We start from the raw sequence: 16,879 nt of genomic DNA on the forward strand, positions 1-16,879 counted from the left end.
TAATATTGGTTATAAGGATCAGAGGTTAATTGGATCTTAAAAATTAAATGTCTACTATTCATCCTAAGAGTTAATGGATTGAGAAATTCAAAGAACTGAATAAAGAATAAGAACTACAACATAATGAAAAATTATGCACAATTTTTTCAGAGATTTGATTCTGCTTTGGTCAGTAGTAATTCATTGGTAAGTAAAGCTATTGGTTTCTTATGTTTGTGTAAATATTTATTGAGTAAACTCTGAGTTTTAAAGTCAAAATAAAATAAAGTAAAACAAAATAAAATAATTTGAAATTTAGTTACTGTAGTAGCTTCAGGTAATTTAGGTTTTTGAACTGAAAGCTGATTTGTATTGGAATAAAAAGTGTGTTTAGTGAAGTAATAATTTGACTTGGATTGCTGAATTTAACTCTGATAATTCTGTTATGCCATCTACTGAATTAATGTAATGGTTTGGACTTATGTATTATGAGACATATATGAAAAAAATTACAATTTTTTTTGTCAAGATGCTATAGTAGTCATCTCTACAGTTCAGTATATTATGAAAATACTGCTTATGAAAATTCTGTTTTAAATATGTTTGTATTTAAAAAATTTAAGTTCATTACAATATGTTTGTATGTCCACATCAAGTCAGTTATTTGGAATTATAATCAACTAAAAATATTTTTAGCTAAGAAGTGGATATGTTAGAAAACATAAAATGTTTTACTGGTCTGTGAATGAAAAAAGCCTTTAAGACATATTTTGAGAGTCTGTACCTATCTATATTAAGTAATGTTCTCCTCAATGAACAATTATATCTGTTTAGAAATGGCAGGCAATTTGAACTGGTACATAGTGCATAATATTTATACTAAATCTGTTCTTTTTAAAGTAAGAAAGGGTTATATGAATTATAAATAGAAAATAGTGTTTCTTTATCCCAACAAAGATTGAAAAAAATATTTAAAGTACATTGGTTGAATGGAACACATGTCTCGAACTGACCTGGATCTTTCCTCACATTCTCAACCCACTCTTGACTGTTTGCTCTTCATCCTGTGAGAATGTCTAACTTCCTGGGGCCTTAATTTTTAACTTTAGTAGTCCTCTTTTTATAATTTTTTTTGTGGTAAATAAAAAATAGTCTACTTTCTTCTAGATATTGCACAAATCTTCATTTATAATTACTTATTTTTTATAACTGATCTCCATGTCTGATCAATGATAAGTTAAAAGATATTTGACAAAAGTGATTGATTACAATGTGTATGGAGTTTTGCTTCTATATGGAAGTTTTGTGGTTTACATAAGAGGTTTCATGTGATTTGCACTACAGAGAGACCATTGTTAGAATGAATGATTATTGGAAGTTGTAGCCTAATGTGGCCATTCTAAGGTTTAATAAACAAGCTAACTGTCTGTGGTTAGTAACAGGGGCATTGAAGTTCAAAGCAGGAATTTCTTCTGGTTTATATAAAACACACAGAACATTTAAACAGGACAGAAACTATGCTCTTGGTCACCTGTTCTGGTTTAATACTATTCTGTGACGAGGTGGATTTGAACATTTATATCAGAATCCCTTGTGTATTTTTTTAGATCATAGTATATCAAGACGTGGATAATCTAAATATAGTTCTGATTACAGAAATGTTCACTTGCTATAAATGTGTATTGTTTTAATCTCCATAAAACCACATTAAAGAGTCCTTCTAGGTATATATATATATATATATATATATATTTTTTTTATCCAAGAGAAGTTGATAAAAGATGGCTACTTTATTTATTTATTTTTATTTTTTACAGTATTTAATCCTTTATTTATTTATTTTTTTGACAGTCCTATTTCTTGACTTTTATTTATTTATTTATTTTTTAAGTATATTTTATTGATTATATTGTTACAGTAGTTCCAATTTCTTCTAGGTATATATTTTAAAAGATACCTGAAGTTTGTGGATCCTCCCTGATTGTTTACGTTAAGATTACAGCACCACATTCCATTAGGATAATGCTAATTTATACTTCAGTAGGCTTCTCATTACAGCTAAGTATTTTTTGGAAATATAAGATCCCATTTGCAGTTGTTACATTTTTCTGCCATAGTCATTATTAGAGTGCTCAGGCTCTGTTTTTCAAAACGGGGTACATATGAATACCTCTGTTATGTATTATCAAACTAAATTAAACCTCATGATAAGTTACTGGTTTCTGTATTAGTACATGGAGGTGTGTCAGGTAGGCATGATGGGATAAAATTGACACATCCTTGTGAAACATCAATTTTAATTGAAAAAAATGTGGAACAAAACATTTCAAAATTAGAACTATTAAAGGTTTATAATAAAATAGATTCTGAATTTCATGTAAGTTTTAAGATAAAACAAGAGACAAAAAAATTGGTGCTAATGGCAGTCTGATTTGGACTATCCTACTAGATCTCTCAAGATATGGCATGACTCTACCTCTAGAGGTCCTTTGGAGGCAAGTTTTAAAAGCACTATATGACAATCTTTTAATGCACGTATGTTCTTATTTTCTTACTTCAAAAAGAGAGTTGGCTAAAGGGCTAGGCTTAAGCAAAACACCCACCTTATTGGCAAAACAGTTTTCAATTTCAAGTTTCTGTGTATCTGCAACAATTTCTCCATTGGGTAAAATAGTATAAACAAGCAACTGGGCAGTAGGAGCGATGTCTGACTCCACTCGAAAGGAGAAGGAAAATTCCCCCTTCACTGGAGAATAAAGGAAGTTCAAGAAAATAGATTAGGAAGCAGGAAGAGTTCTCAATTTTACAAAGAATTTCTCAAATAACTTAACTTATTTATATTTGGAGTATACTGAAGTAAGACAAAACTTGCAATTATACCATTATGCCTGCAGCAGTGTTCAATAAATATATGCTGAACTAATGACATTTTTCCTTAAGGATTTAGGATACTTTGCTCATTTCTTCTGCTTAGGTAGAAAAAATATTAAGTGCATGTCTCAGTTTTTAAATTAAAAACAATTTATTAAAAAAGAAGTCAAGAGAGAACTCCTAGACATCTTTAATTATCTCTAACTATAGTCCAAATCAGCACACTTCTTGTCATGTGTGAGGACAATTCAGAGAAAGCAGCACAGTTGCTACCCTCAGGTCATTTACAAATGAGCAGAGATACAAGTACAAATAATCACATATAGAACAAGCTGTCCCTCTAATTTTTATAAAATAGTTCTCTGTATTTATCTTAGTGGTTGCTTTCTGTCTGAATTGCATAGTGCTTATACAATGCACCTGCTTGGTTTTCTCATAAATGTCTTAAGTTTGATCTTTGTAGCATAAAATTCTTTAAAAAATAGAGACTTCCAAAAGATTTGAAGGCAAATTGCAGTGAAAATACCAAAAAGAGAAGGAATAATATAAATTTGAAATAATAATATTGTAACTGTATGAAGGTGGATTTCTGAAGCCAGGTTAAACATAGGCAGAAATTAATTTTATTAACAAAATTGTTATACACTAGAGTACTTAAATTTAGCATTCAGTTTTCTACAAGTATAAAATGAAAGAAAGATAGTAGACCCATCAAATTCTACAGGCAAGAAACAAGAGGATTAAACCATTAAGTTGCAAACATATGCTACGCTTTATGAAAAAGAAAGAATGATTCTGAGAGTGAAACCTTGAGCTCTGAGGGCAGAAACATGAACCCAAGAGGATTTTTACCACCTCTTGAAACCTAATGCTGTGAATCTGGATTTCAAACTTTCTTGAGACTGATAAGCCACTTTGTCCTAGAATTTAGTATATGTAGTGCCTTATTAACACGTAATTTAGATGATGCAGATGATGATATTTGGGACTTCTGAGTTCATGAGATTTACTTGAGATTTTGGACTTGAGTTAATGTTATTATATATTGAGGCATTTAGGGATGTTGGAATGAGGCGAATGCATTTTGCATGTGAGATGGATGTGACCTTTTGGACCAGAGGGCAATTTGTGGTAGACAGAGTAATGTATCTGCCAAGATATTCAGGTCATAATCTCAAAAACGTGTGTATATGTTACTTTATAGAGCAAAAGGGACTGTGCAGATGTGATTAAGTGAAGGCCCTTGAGCTGCGAAGATTATATCAGGTTATCCAGTGGGCCCAATGTAATCACAATAATGTTTAAAAGAGAAAGGCAGGAATGAGGAACTAGAAATGTTTTCTTTTTTTCTATACAATATTTTAATATCATTTTTTAATTTTTAAATTATAGTTGATGTACAATATTATATTAGTTTCAGGTGTACACCCCAGTGATTAGATCACTTACTAAGTGATCATCCCAATAAATCTAGTACACATAAATTTATGGCACTGGTAATTTATTGTGATCTAATTTCCCATTTTAATAAATATTTTCCTTTAAACCTAAAAAGAAAGGGAGAGAGAAGATCAGGAATGTAAGAAGTATATGAAGATGGTGTGCCACTGGCATTGAAAATAGAGGAATCATGAATTAAGTAAGGAATGCAAAAGTTCTTTAGAAGCTGGAAAAAGCAAGGAAATTGATAATCACCTAAAGCTCTAGAAGGAAAGTAGTCCTGTGGACACTTTGATATTAACCCAGTGAGACCTGTGACCTACAGAACTGTAAAATAATAAACTGGCATGGTTTTAAGTCAGAAAGTGTATGGTGCTCTACTACAGAAGCAATAGAAAACTAGTACAAAAACATACAGAGTAAAACTTTTCTTTGGTGATTTTCTGGATTTTCAATTATCTTCTGCATTAAACATTTATTTATTTATTTATTGTTTTTCTATTACAGTTGGTTGTCTAATTTTTCCCTCATTGCTCCCCCCAACTCTGCCCAACCCTTGCGCATTTTAAAAACCATTATAAAGTGAGTATATTTTATTTTAGGAATAAAATTTAGAATAGAGACATGCTATAAAAAGAAGAAAAATATTAAATAGATTAAAATAAACATTTTGTATGAGTTTTCTCACACTTGGTTGGTGTAAGAAAACGTTGACAATTTTCTCTAATGTAAAAATAATTCTTGATAAAATGTTCAAAGTTTGACAATATGAGAGAAAAAGTAGGAAATCCTAAATGTACTTACTGTCCCCTTGTTCAATGGACAACACATGGATTCCTGATTGGGAGATGCTTCCTCTTGCTTTAATCTAAGACAGAGGAAAATACATTTATTATTATTTTGAAGGGTAAGTATTAAACAATCAAAACAATAATATGTAAATAAACAATAATTTCTAACCCAGAAGTTACTTTTGATCAACAAATTTCTCTTCTAATACTTTCCTATATGTATAATTATGTACTTTTTAAGTGACATATACTTTTAAAAGGTTTCATTTTTTACTTAATATTTATTTTTTATTATAAATATTATTTCAAATTTACATATGCTTTTTAAATATTTTAACATCTATTATATGCAAAGCAACCTATATAATGAAAGCAGATATAGAATATATGTAAATATTCTGTATAGTTTTTATTTTAAAAAAACTAAAATGTATTGACTGTGTTCCAAGCACTGAACTAAACAGTTTTAGGATTTAATTTAATTTACACAGTAACCTCATGAAGTCTTATAAATATTAATTTTTGTGTTAGGATGAGGTGACTGACATTTCTCTTTACAGATGAGATAAAGTAAATTGCTCAATGTCACAGAAGTAGGAAACAATAAAGCCAGCATTCTTATTGTCAATTTTTAAGTTTTTAATAAAATTCTGAAGAATCTTACTTATAGGTAATGTTCTTATACAGAATTTCCTACACATACATTTTTTCTTGTAACAATGACCTACTTGGGTAACTACTAGCTTTGAATATTTTTAATTTGGGGACATAAATAGGTATATTGGCTCCAAAAATATTGTACCAATTTATAGTGTGCCTGTGAAGGTACTTTTCCTTGGAATTACACCAGTCATAAACTTCATAAATTATTAGAACCTTTATAAGTATACAATGTTACTGTATTATTGTTTTAATTTTCACTTCTCCAATTAATGTCAAAAATTAAATACTTTTCCAGATTTTTAAAAAACATTTTAATTTCCTGTTGAGTAGATTCTTGATTCTTATTTTTTGCTTACTTATCTACTAAAGTCAACTTCTCTTCAAGCATGAAAACAAAAAATATGCATATTTATATTGATATCTTATATAGGACATTATTTAGATAGGAACTTAATCTTTTGGGATCTACACAATTAGGAAGAGCTACAGTGGCTTTCATTCTCACCAAATAATAGAAGGTTAACTCTTTTTCATCTTTGAGAATTTCTCCATTCAGAATGTAGTGTGCCCGGATCTCTTGGGTTTTCCCACAGGCTATGGTACCAGGCACAAGTTCAAGGTGAACATAACTCTTGCTTGGAGAAAAAACATGCTTTACAGTGTGCTGTGCTTGTGAATGAATCTCTTCAAGCCACCAGTGATCAAAACAGTTGGAATTCTGTTTGTAAGTGACCTAATGGAAGGAATAAAGATCTTACTTAGGCTATTTTAATATATATTATGTACCGTATTTGTTAGTCACTTTCTATAATTTACTGAAGATTTTATATAAACCATGCTTACCTGGTTTTATAATAGACTGCTTTCTCAAATAAAGCATAATCTATGAATGACTTTCCCTTAAATTTATTTTAAGTTATACTATACTGATTTAGTAGATATTATCCCTCACAATCAAGGCCGATGACTTTTCTAATACCACTATGTCTGTAAATCACACAAGATCATTTGAATATTCAACACAAAATTTAAAAATAGTACACTGAAGAAACCAAGAAAACCCTAATTTTATTATAAAACTGTAAAAATATTGAATTTCTCAAGGGAATATCAAGGTCATCTAATAAATATATACTGAAGCTAGATCATGTTGCAAACCAAATAGAGTCAATGTAAAGTAAAATTAGACCAAGAATTTTTTGTTTCTTACAATTTGTCTCTACATGGCTTAATTTCCACTTTATTCTTTATCATCTTTCCTTTTATCCCTAGAATCATGTGTTTCCCATATATCCTTAAATTATGTGGCTCTAGTGATCTCTGTCTTTTTGGTTCCAGATGCCCTTTCCACTTACCGTAAATCTAACTGAAGAAGATGTGAGGTTGGTGGTATCAAGGGAAATGTTTGCCAAACCATGCTCATTAGTAGTAAAGTGGGACTTGTATGCAGTTTGATCCACAGAGAAAACTAGAGTTTTATTGGGGAGTGGCTGATCCTTCTCATCAGTTAGAAGAACCTGGAAATATGAAAGTGATAGCTGGTAGACATCACACCATCCATTCTTTGTCGTGTTCACCCTTGACATCTTGGTCACTGTCATTTACTGAAGATCTTAGAATCTAAAAATAAGATTTGTTTTCTGGGCTCTAAATTACCTTTATTTTTGATATTTCAATTTAGATAACTCAGGAGCAGCCAATTGAAAATATCCTAAAGTGGACTCATAATGTTACCTTACTAAATTTTCTTTATGTCTGGTGTTCTCTATCAGTACATGGTGCTTCCATCCATCCCATAGTTTCCGCAGAGATAATGAGGGCTTTTTTTGGGGTCATTTTCTCTTTCACTCCCTGTATCTAACCCATTATCAAGTGCTATCTGTTTCCCTGTAAAATATATTTTATTGCCATTTATTTCTCTCCAAATCCATTATTATCATTCCAATTAAAGCCACGATATTTTTTCCCCCGTCTGGTTTCCTTTAGCTTTCTATTTAATCTTATGCAGTCTATCTTCTTGCTGCTTCCTCTTTGTTTCTAACCATTCTGTATACTGCCTCAGCTAAACAGCCAAACTAATCATTGTTATTCTTAAAACCTCCTATAATTTCCCAATCCAAAATTCTAAATATATACTAAAAAGCCCTTTAAGGTCTGTTCTAGCTTCCCTACAACTATTCAATCAATACAGTTGTACCTTCTATCTCAGCCATTCACACTGGTTACATCTTATTTCTTTGCCCCTGAAAAGCTCTTTCATAGCTAGAACCTTGGACATTCTCCCATATTTCTTAAATTTCTGGCCAAGTTACACTAATATTTCAAGTCTTCAGTTTCCTCATGATTTTCTGCCAACCTGAAGTGATCTTGTCCAATCATATCTATATATGATTTTTTTGTCAATTTAATATGAAGTACTGAAATAAATGGAGATAATATAAAATTTATAATATGCCACTAAAATGAGGAAATTGGCTATATAATGTCAATTCAAAGATTAGTTACTGTGAAACAAAAATGTCCAGAAATCTTGCATTTCTTAAATGAAAGAAAATTGGTAGTTTACTAAATTGGATATTGGTTCTAAAATTTACCAATATTATTAGCAATATTGAGCCTTGAAACTAAATAAAAACTTTTATTTAAAATAAAACACCTTTTAAAAACTATCAATAATTTAAAAATATAATCATCTTGATTAATGACTTTTTACTTTTTTATAGAAAATTATAGTACAAAATCATTGCTTAAAAAGAGGCAAAAAATATGTAGCCAAACTACTCAGGAAAAATGAATTCTAGATGTGTGTTAGAAAGTTAATTGATAAAAGTATGCTTTATTTTTCTGGATTTTGTGATAACATTTGCCTTTTAAGTTTGTAATTTTCTATAAGTTATTTTCTTACTGTCAGTAAATATCCATTTTCATAATATGTTTTGATTTTGATATAAAAACTCATTTTATTAAAGACCACATCCCCCAAATTACGGTTATATTGAAAAGATATTTTACCTGCCCGAAGAAAGGGAGTCCACGTCTATAATATGAATCCACTTTTGTAAATACCAGTTTGCTTAAGGTATTTGTGATTTTGCATGATCCATGCCCAGTTAATTCCAACCCTGAAAAAAAATAAGTGCAGTCGAACAGTTCTATGTACTCCTACTTTCATCCCAGCTTTACTCCATCATGACAAAATACCATCCATATCCTTTTAAAAATTCTTTCCAGGGTTTCTCACACTTAGAAAACACCAGCAATTTGACATTAACTTCACCTTCATATAAACAAGTTTATTGGCGTTCATAATTCTCCAGTTCCTCTGGTTTCACAAGTATCTTATTTGTTCCAACGATGTGCTTAAGTTTTTCCCATCTCCTCTGTTGATTTTGCTCCATCTTTGTTTCTGTCTCTCTCACATCCCTGCCCTCTCTCCACAACTTTTTGCACATAACATAATTCTTCACATTGACATAAAAATATGCTTGAATTTCTTACACAAACAACGTTTCCAGCAAGACCCTTCTTTTCACTGAAAAGCATCAGGTATAACCAACACCCGATGCTTTTCCATTCAGTGAAGGATAACCAGTATTTTGTCTTCAATACCCAAAGCACCACTCTATCAAGGTGTAAAAGATCCCCTACTTGCTTCCAATGTGGGAGTCTCATCTCATAGTTAAGAAAATGAATTCTCAGAAGTAATTCATACATAATAAGTATAATTGAAACTCTTCCAGTGGCTTCTGATAAATAGCATTTATAATTTTTCCTCTATTCTTCTGACCACTAATTTTTTTATGCTGACTTATTTGATACTATCTTTTAAATACAAAGTAGTAGCCTTTATTTATGAGGATGTGTTTCAAGAGCCCTAGTGGATGCCTGCAGCCACAAATAGTACTCAACCCTATATACACTGTTTTCCCCTATGCATATATACCTATGATAAAGTCTAATTTATAAAGCATGAAAGCAATTTAAAATTTATGACTTGCTTATTTCTGGAATTTGTCATTTAATATTTTTGGACCATGGTTGACCATGGGTAACTTTAACTGCGGAAAGCAAAGCCACAGAGAAGGGGACTACTGTAGTTTGTCCTTGGGCCACTCCTGTTCCATATCTAGCCTTCCTTTAGCAACTCTAAGTGAGCTCACTTTCAAAACAACTGCATTTACTCTTAGGAGGATATGGACACCATGGGAATTGTTCCGGATTTACATTTCTGGTCTTGATTTTGCTCTGGTTTTCTTTCTAAATTATCTGCTGAAGGATTCAATTTCTATTTTAATATTCCAAAATATAATTAGTTATCTTGGACGCATTCTCAACACCATAGTTCTTTCTCATCTACTCATTATCTTGGTTAATGGCATTTCCATTTTCTAGTACCCAAATTTGTAAGCACTGGAGTCATCTTTGGATAGTGTTCTGATGTATCACATTGTAGCATATTTTTCATCTAGCCTGTCCTCTTCATGTCAGTTGGAATTGAATTATCTTTTTAAAATATCAATTTATTTAGGTCCTTCTCCTGATATCCAATGCTTTTTATAATAAAGTCTAAGCTCTTAGTATATGATTTATTTTTTATAAACACCTCAACACCAGCCTGCCTTTGCAGATTCTTCTGAGACCAAACATGTTCATGTTATGCTTATCATGTTTTCCCGGCCCATTACTATCATTCAAAATATTATTCACTCTATACAAATCAGCCTTCTTTTGCTTTATGTTAGAATTATTTCTCTTCATACTCATTTATCCCTTATATTTTGCATTTCTTCTGGTAATTTTATTATGGTTATACATCTATACATACATACATATATACATGTACATATATATAATTTCTTTTTAGATTTCTAATTTCTTGAGGGCAGAGATCATGCTATTTTCATAGTCCCCAGAAGCAATAAAGTATTTTACATGTAATTAAATTTTGATAAATGTTTAAAAATTAATAAATGATGAATTAATATTTAAAAATAATACAAACCTGTTCCCTCTTCTCTGATCTTGGCTTCCACCTTTAATGTCATATCGTACCCATTTAGTCTCAGCTGATATAATTTAGTCTTTACGAGTTGTGTGAAACAGCCTTTACTGTCTGCCTGAAGAGAAAGGAAGAGAATTCCTGGGTCTTCTGATTTGCTATCAAAAGAGTTAGTTATTAACCTATGGAAATTTTTTGTTGGCTACAGAGGAAAATTTTACAAATATTCCAACCATCTTTTAGTTGCTTACCCTTTCTCAAGCCCCAAAATGACATAAAATGTCTTCATTAATCATTGAGTTACTCTTGCTAATCTTTGTCTCGTTTCCCCTCCTAAAAGCCTATTCCATTTTTGTCATACTAAACTTCCTCGAGCTTCCAAATGTGCCACAGTATTTTGCAATTCTATTTTTTGCATACGTGTTCATCAAATGATAACATTCTTTTCCCCATTCACATCTTGGTCAACAGTTAATTGCTCTTCTAGACTCAACCCAGATCTAACATCTAAGAAACTTCTGTAATGACCTCCACCTAAATATTGGCTAAGGATTACATTTTCCCAACTGTATTTTCTTGATGTCTCAAAAATTAGTAAAAAAAAGAAAATTAATTGAATAGATAAATTATTATGGCACAGTCATGCATCACTTAATGATGGGGATACATTAGGAGAAATGCATCTTTAGGTAGTTGTGCAAACATCATGGAGTGGAATTTACTTAAACAAACCTAGGTGACATAACCCACTACACACCTAGGCTATTTGGGATAACCTATTGTTCCTAGGCTATAGGCCTGTATAACATGTTACTGTGCAAAACAACATGAGGTTAAATCAAGCACAAGAGAAAATGATGCAGTCAAGAGGGAGACAGTAAACATGAGCTGTAGGAGGCCGCTGCTGGAATGATATAAGATACCGTTTTACAACTTTTTTTATAAGTATAAAGAATACACTCACAAATAATGATAAAATGTGTAGTATAGTAAATATGTAAACCAGCAACATAATAATTTATTATCAAGTATTATGTACTGTACCTAATTGTATGTGTTATACTTTCATAAGACTGGTAGAGAATTAGGATGGTTTACACCAGGGTCACCACAAACACATGAGTAATGGGTTGCACTGTGTGATAGTATGGAGAGGAGTAGACCAGCCCTGTTATTGACTAAAACAACATTAAGCAGTGAATGACCGTAATCAGACTTCCAAACTAAATATTGAGAGTCATGTTTTAATAAAAATTTGTTTTTATTTTTGTACTTACATGAGAATATTTATTGCATAATAAAATTTAATTATATATTGAGGTTATGACCTACTTGAAAAATAAAAATTAATCTCTCTTGTATATTAAAGATTTTGACTGCTAGATTTTTCTCATATTTATCTAGAAACTTTGGATAATTCCACATCTTTTTATGCCCTTTTACCTGGCATGTTGATTACAGTTGGAAGAAAATTAAAAAACTAGCCAAATAAATATTACTGTAAATTCATGAGCCCAAATGTCAAGTGGGCTCCTAAAGTTGTTATGCGATTACACACGTTTTCTTTACTTCACAATTTTTCAAAGTGATTATTTCAAACACTACTCTCTATTGTATTGTATTCCTCATAGTACTACAATCCAGGAAAAAACAAGATCTGGTTTTAATGTCTTGGGGAGAATGGTTTCCATGTACCTGTTGACTGAATTTTTCACAGATTCTTTGTGAATGTTTTCCTTGACAGGAAGAATAGAATTGTGAATATCTTCTGCATACATTAATTGTCACCAGACCAGGGACAGGCTTTCCATAGGTGTATCTATAACAATAAAGCAGTCATACAAAAATATATTTAATATAAATAACTTGTTTTTCTCATGACTTGACCCACTTATATAGCCATATTACTCATTTATAGCAATTGTATTTATTTCTATAGCATTTGTACTTTAAAAACACTTATTCTGAAACTGTCATAATTATCTATGTAAGCATACATCTATAAGATGTATGGAGAAAATACTGAAATTTTTGAAACACCTCCAAATGAAAAATTAACAATGCAGATTTTCCTCAAATCTTTCCTCCCTGCAAGTTGAAATTTTGTTATAAGTCAATTTTATTTCCATCTTTCTCTGATGTCACACTATTTAGGTTATGATTCCAGCTTCAAAAATACCTCCTAATTTTTATGTATTTTAAGAGGATAAAAGAAGTTAACTGGAAAAGCACTAGCTATAAAACAAAATGTTATAAATAAATATTATCCAATTACTAGTTCTGGTTCTGCCAAATCAGATGGAAGGATGTAATGTGATATGGTCTACAGGTTTAAGTTCCCCCAAATTCATTTATTGAAATCCTTATTCTCAAAGAGGATAGTATTAAGGTGTAAGGCCTTTGGGAGGTGCTTAAATCAGGAGGGTGGAACCTTCATAAATGGGATGAGTGCTTTTATAAAAGAGGTTTCAGAGGGAGCCCTTGTCCCTTCCACCATGTGAAGACATGGTGAGAAAGCACCAGCTTTGAACCAAAAAGAGGACTTTCACCAGAACTTGACCATGCTGTCACCTCAATCCTAGATTTCTCAGCCTCAAGCACAGCGAGCAATAAATTTTCGTTGTTTATAAGCTACCCAGTCTGTGCTATTTTAGTATGGAGTAAGACAGGATGTGAAGTCCAACTTGATTTATTGTTTCTCAAAATGTGCTTTATGGATCACCTACAATGAAACTACCTGAGATATGTACTGCGATTCAGAGTTCCAAATCTCTCCTGAGATTTATAATTAGAATCTCTAGAGGCTAAGCTGAGGACTCTACATTTTAACTAAGCACCTCCACAAATTCTGATGCACACTTAAGTTTGAAACCTATTGCACTATCCTAAATGGTGAGGAAGGGGCAATTTGGGCTCGGTGTCTCCAAACTTCTCCCCTTTTTTATGTTTCCCCCAAATTTCTGCAAGTACTAATAAAGTAATAAGTTATTTCATAAACTTCAATCACTTTGTTGAATCTTATTTTTAAGTGTGAATCAAATGGTGTTTCCTGTGCTGGAAAAATTTTAAGCATCAAAGCTGGTAAGAAGATTGAAAACATTTCTCATTCAGTTTTCAAAAGGAAGAGGTAATGTCTGTCCTTGATGCATGTGGAGGATTCTTTACTGCACTAAAAAACAATAAGGGAAGAAATAACTATGATATATATTTTGAATTCTACATTATATATCAGCATTTAAAATAAAGGGTCAACTTAGCTTCTTATAATTTATCATAGTTTTAAAAATTCAGAGCAATAAAAAAAAATGGGGATAATAGAATGCAGAATAACACATAAGTCATGAGCTCCAGAGTTGGATAGCCTAGGCTCAATTTACCACAGTGTCTGGGAAAATAAAAGTGCTTATGAAGCTAGATTTTTTTTTTTAATTGGAGAGGAGGGAATATTGATGATGAGTTCAGTGTCTGGAGCCAGACTGTTGAATTTAAATTCCAGTCTGCCATTTACTATCTCTAGAAGCTTGAGAAAGTTTTTATTTTTTTAAATTCCCTATGTGTTACAGTTTCCTCATTTGTCAATTGAGGATAATTGTCCCCTTCTCAAAGGGTTAGTGTAAGGCTTAAAATATTAATAAGTGCAAGGCACTTAAATCATTGTTTAGCACATTTTAAGTGTTCGGTAAATGATTTTATTATTAGTAGTAAAAGTGTCATATGTTATCATTACTTCTCCCTAATCAGGGCTCAGGCAAGTTGGAGAGAGAGTCATTCCTTCTGTAATTAAAATACTTCCAAGTCAAGTAAACAGTTATTTTCAATACAAAAAAGTAGGAGAATAAAAATGAATACTGTAACTCACAGGCCACATGCGGATACCTCAAATGCTTCATCTAGAAAACCAATAGTCTTGGGCATTTTCAATTGAACCTCAAACTTGGGCAAAACTATTGTCAAAAGAAGAAAAAAAGAGGTGAGAATGGGTGGTAGAGCTTGCAGTATTAGTAACAATTCTACTATAGAACCTTATAAGATCACATGAAATGATTTCAATTGCAATTTGGAGCAGCAGGGACACTACTGAAAAAGGTGATGTCATCCATAATCAGAGGCACTTTGTATCACGTTAATTTGGTTAAGCTGGTACTACGTTTCCCAGAATCTCCTTGTTCTAGATTTCAAAGGTGGAAAGAAAGCAGCACCATGAGTTTCTGAAGATCATCATGGTTTGATGCGGTAACAGGTTCAGTGAGGTCAGTAGGTTCCATCTGCTCTTCTTCTCGCTCTCTGTGTCCAATTCTTCTTCTCAGCTGCTATCCCTGATGGCACACAGGCCCTAGACCCACTGCCAGGCACTTGGTTACAGAAACCGCGAAGTGGTAGCTGTGAAGAAGTAACAGCCTTCCATAGATTCTTCTATCAGTTTTTCTTCATAGTTCACTCTGGCAGCTGAAGATGCCCTTGCCAGGTCTGATTCATTTGTCCCCACCATTGCTTCAGGAGATCTATCAGTAATTTCCTCTGATCCATCAACTCCTTCTGGGCACTTACTTTTCTGCCCCCTCCCACAGTTGTATAAGGTTAGTTATTCAGACACTAAATCCCTGTTCTATAATTCTCATGGAAGTTTCAGTGAGTTTTGAAAATCATTCTTTTTGTTTGTTATAGGTTTCCTCATCCATGGCATGATATGCTTAACTTATATTAAAAAAAGTACATAAGTGATAAGTAATAAGATAACTTTAATAGTGATTATTATGATTTAAGTAGTATAGGTCTAGGTTATAGACAGCCAGGAGATAATCCCAGGAAATACCATTAGTTATAAGATAAAGACTGACAGATGCATAGAGGTAACCCAATGTTTTAATTAATAATATAAGTTTAAATAGGGTCAACTGGCTCTATTAAAATCCCTCTTGTCTCTTATTTGTTCTGCAATTTAGGTAACTTATTAACTTTTCTAGTAGTGATATACTCATTTATAAAATAGTATCTTTCCCACAGGGCTGTTGTAAGGATTAATTAAGATAATGCATAAAAAGTACTTAGCAAATATTTAAGTAAATAAAAATTTTGGTAATTTATGGCTATTGCATGCTAGATTTTTGCTTGTTATCTATTTGTAAAAGCTAGCTTATCTTAAATACTCTAATGTTATAAATGTCTTAGACATGTGCAGAATTCTTACCATATTCAATCACTTCAAAGGAATGCTCTATTTTTTTCTCTGACTCCTTCTGCACAATGACTCTGTAGACACCCAGAGTGGGCTCTACTGAGAGTGGGAAAGAGAGCTGGTTGAGTCCCCCTTGCAATCTGAGATTTTGCCATTGGAAAATTCGGTTCCTTTTAGGATTCTATAGGTAAAAAAATGAGTTCACAGAAACAATTGAAATACATACTTTTGATAAAGAGACACTGGGGAGGTTGGATAATTGATGGTTGGTAAATTAGCGCCAAAGATATTAGCAAAATTTTCTAAGAATTCTAGGTTGAGAAAAGGGCAATAAGTTTAACAGCTATGAGATATTAGAGATTATAGTACTTCTTTTGGAGATTAATCATATTTATTGTGTTCAGAAATATTGAAAGGGTCACTAAGTTGCATCATTTCAGGAAATTTTCTTCCTTAATTTACACCTTATCCACTCTTCAAAAGATTTAAGATAAACCAGAAAAACAGTGTTTATTTAGTTTTGGTGAAATGCTGGTGGGGACAGAACAGGCAGAGAGAGGCAATTTAACATAACTTGTAGTAAGTCTTCATCCCAATTAAGATACAATGGTATATTACCTACCTCAATATAAACCACTGGGAACTGAAAAGAAAGAAATAATATGAGTGTGAGATAGAGTTTAGATAGAGAAAACCATGATATTAGCATTGATAGAGTATCTGGGTCAGAGGAAGTGAATCTGTATATTTCTTGTCCAAGTAAGGAATTATTGCTCCAATTTTTCTCACAGCACTCTATATACTTAGTTTGGGACATACATCTCTTAAGAAGTCATGCTTTTCCCTTTATGAAATAATGTAAAATTGAGGAAATCTACACTTAGGTGAAAAAAAAAAGGTCTGAATAATGTTTATTTTGCAAATATTTCTAAGAAATTCTCTATTTCTCTAAGAAAGAAT

At 31.9% G+C, this 16,879-nt stretch overlaps 1 protein-coding gene across 1 annotated transcript in view; it reads right to left on the reverse strand.

Moving 5' to 3' along the window:
• Positions 1-16,879, reverse strand: part of LOC150011342 (pregnancy zone protein-like) — a 40,919-nt gene that overhangs the window by 19,219 nt on the left and 4,821 nt on the right. Inside the window, exons 5-14 of the mRNA XM_090272836.1 lie at positions 16,542-16,562; positions 15,932-16,100; positions 14,603-14,687; positions 12,439-12,562; positions 10,747-10,861; positions 8,757-8,866; positions 7,100-7,261; positions 6,250-6,477; positions 5,095-5,158; positions 2,583-2,725 (exon numbers count right to left, since the gene is read on the reverse strand). Coding sequence (XP_090128962.1) covers positions 2,583-2,725; positions 5,095-5,158; positions 6,250-6,477; positions 7,100-7,261; positions 8,757-8,866; positions 10,747-10,861; positions 12,439-12,562; positions 14,603-14,687; positions 15,932-16,100; positions 16,542-16,562 — 1,221 coding nt within the window. The remainder of the gene's footprint in view (positions 1-2,582; positions 2,726-5,094; positions 5,159-6,249; positions 6,478-7,099; positions 7,262-8,756; positions 8,867-10,746; positions 10,862-12,438; positions 12,563-14,602; positions 14,688-15,931; positions 16,101-16,541; positions 16,563-16,879) is intronic.

The sequence above is a fragment of the Furipterus horrens genome, unplaced genomic scaffold (assembly GCF_987537825.1).
Source record: "Furipterus horrens unplaced genomic scaffold, mFurHor1.1.pri manual_scaffold_4, whole genome shotgun sequence".
Classification (NCBI taxonomy): Eukaryota; Metazoa; Chordata; class Mammalia; order Chiroptera; family Furipteridae; genus Furipterus; species Furipterus horrens.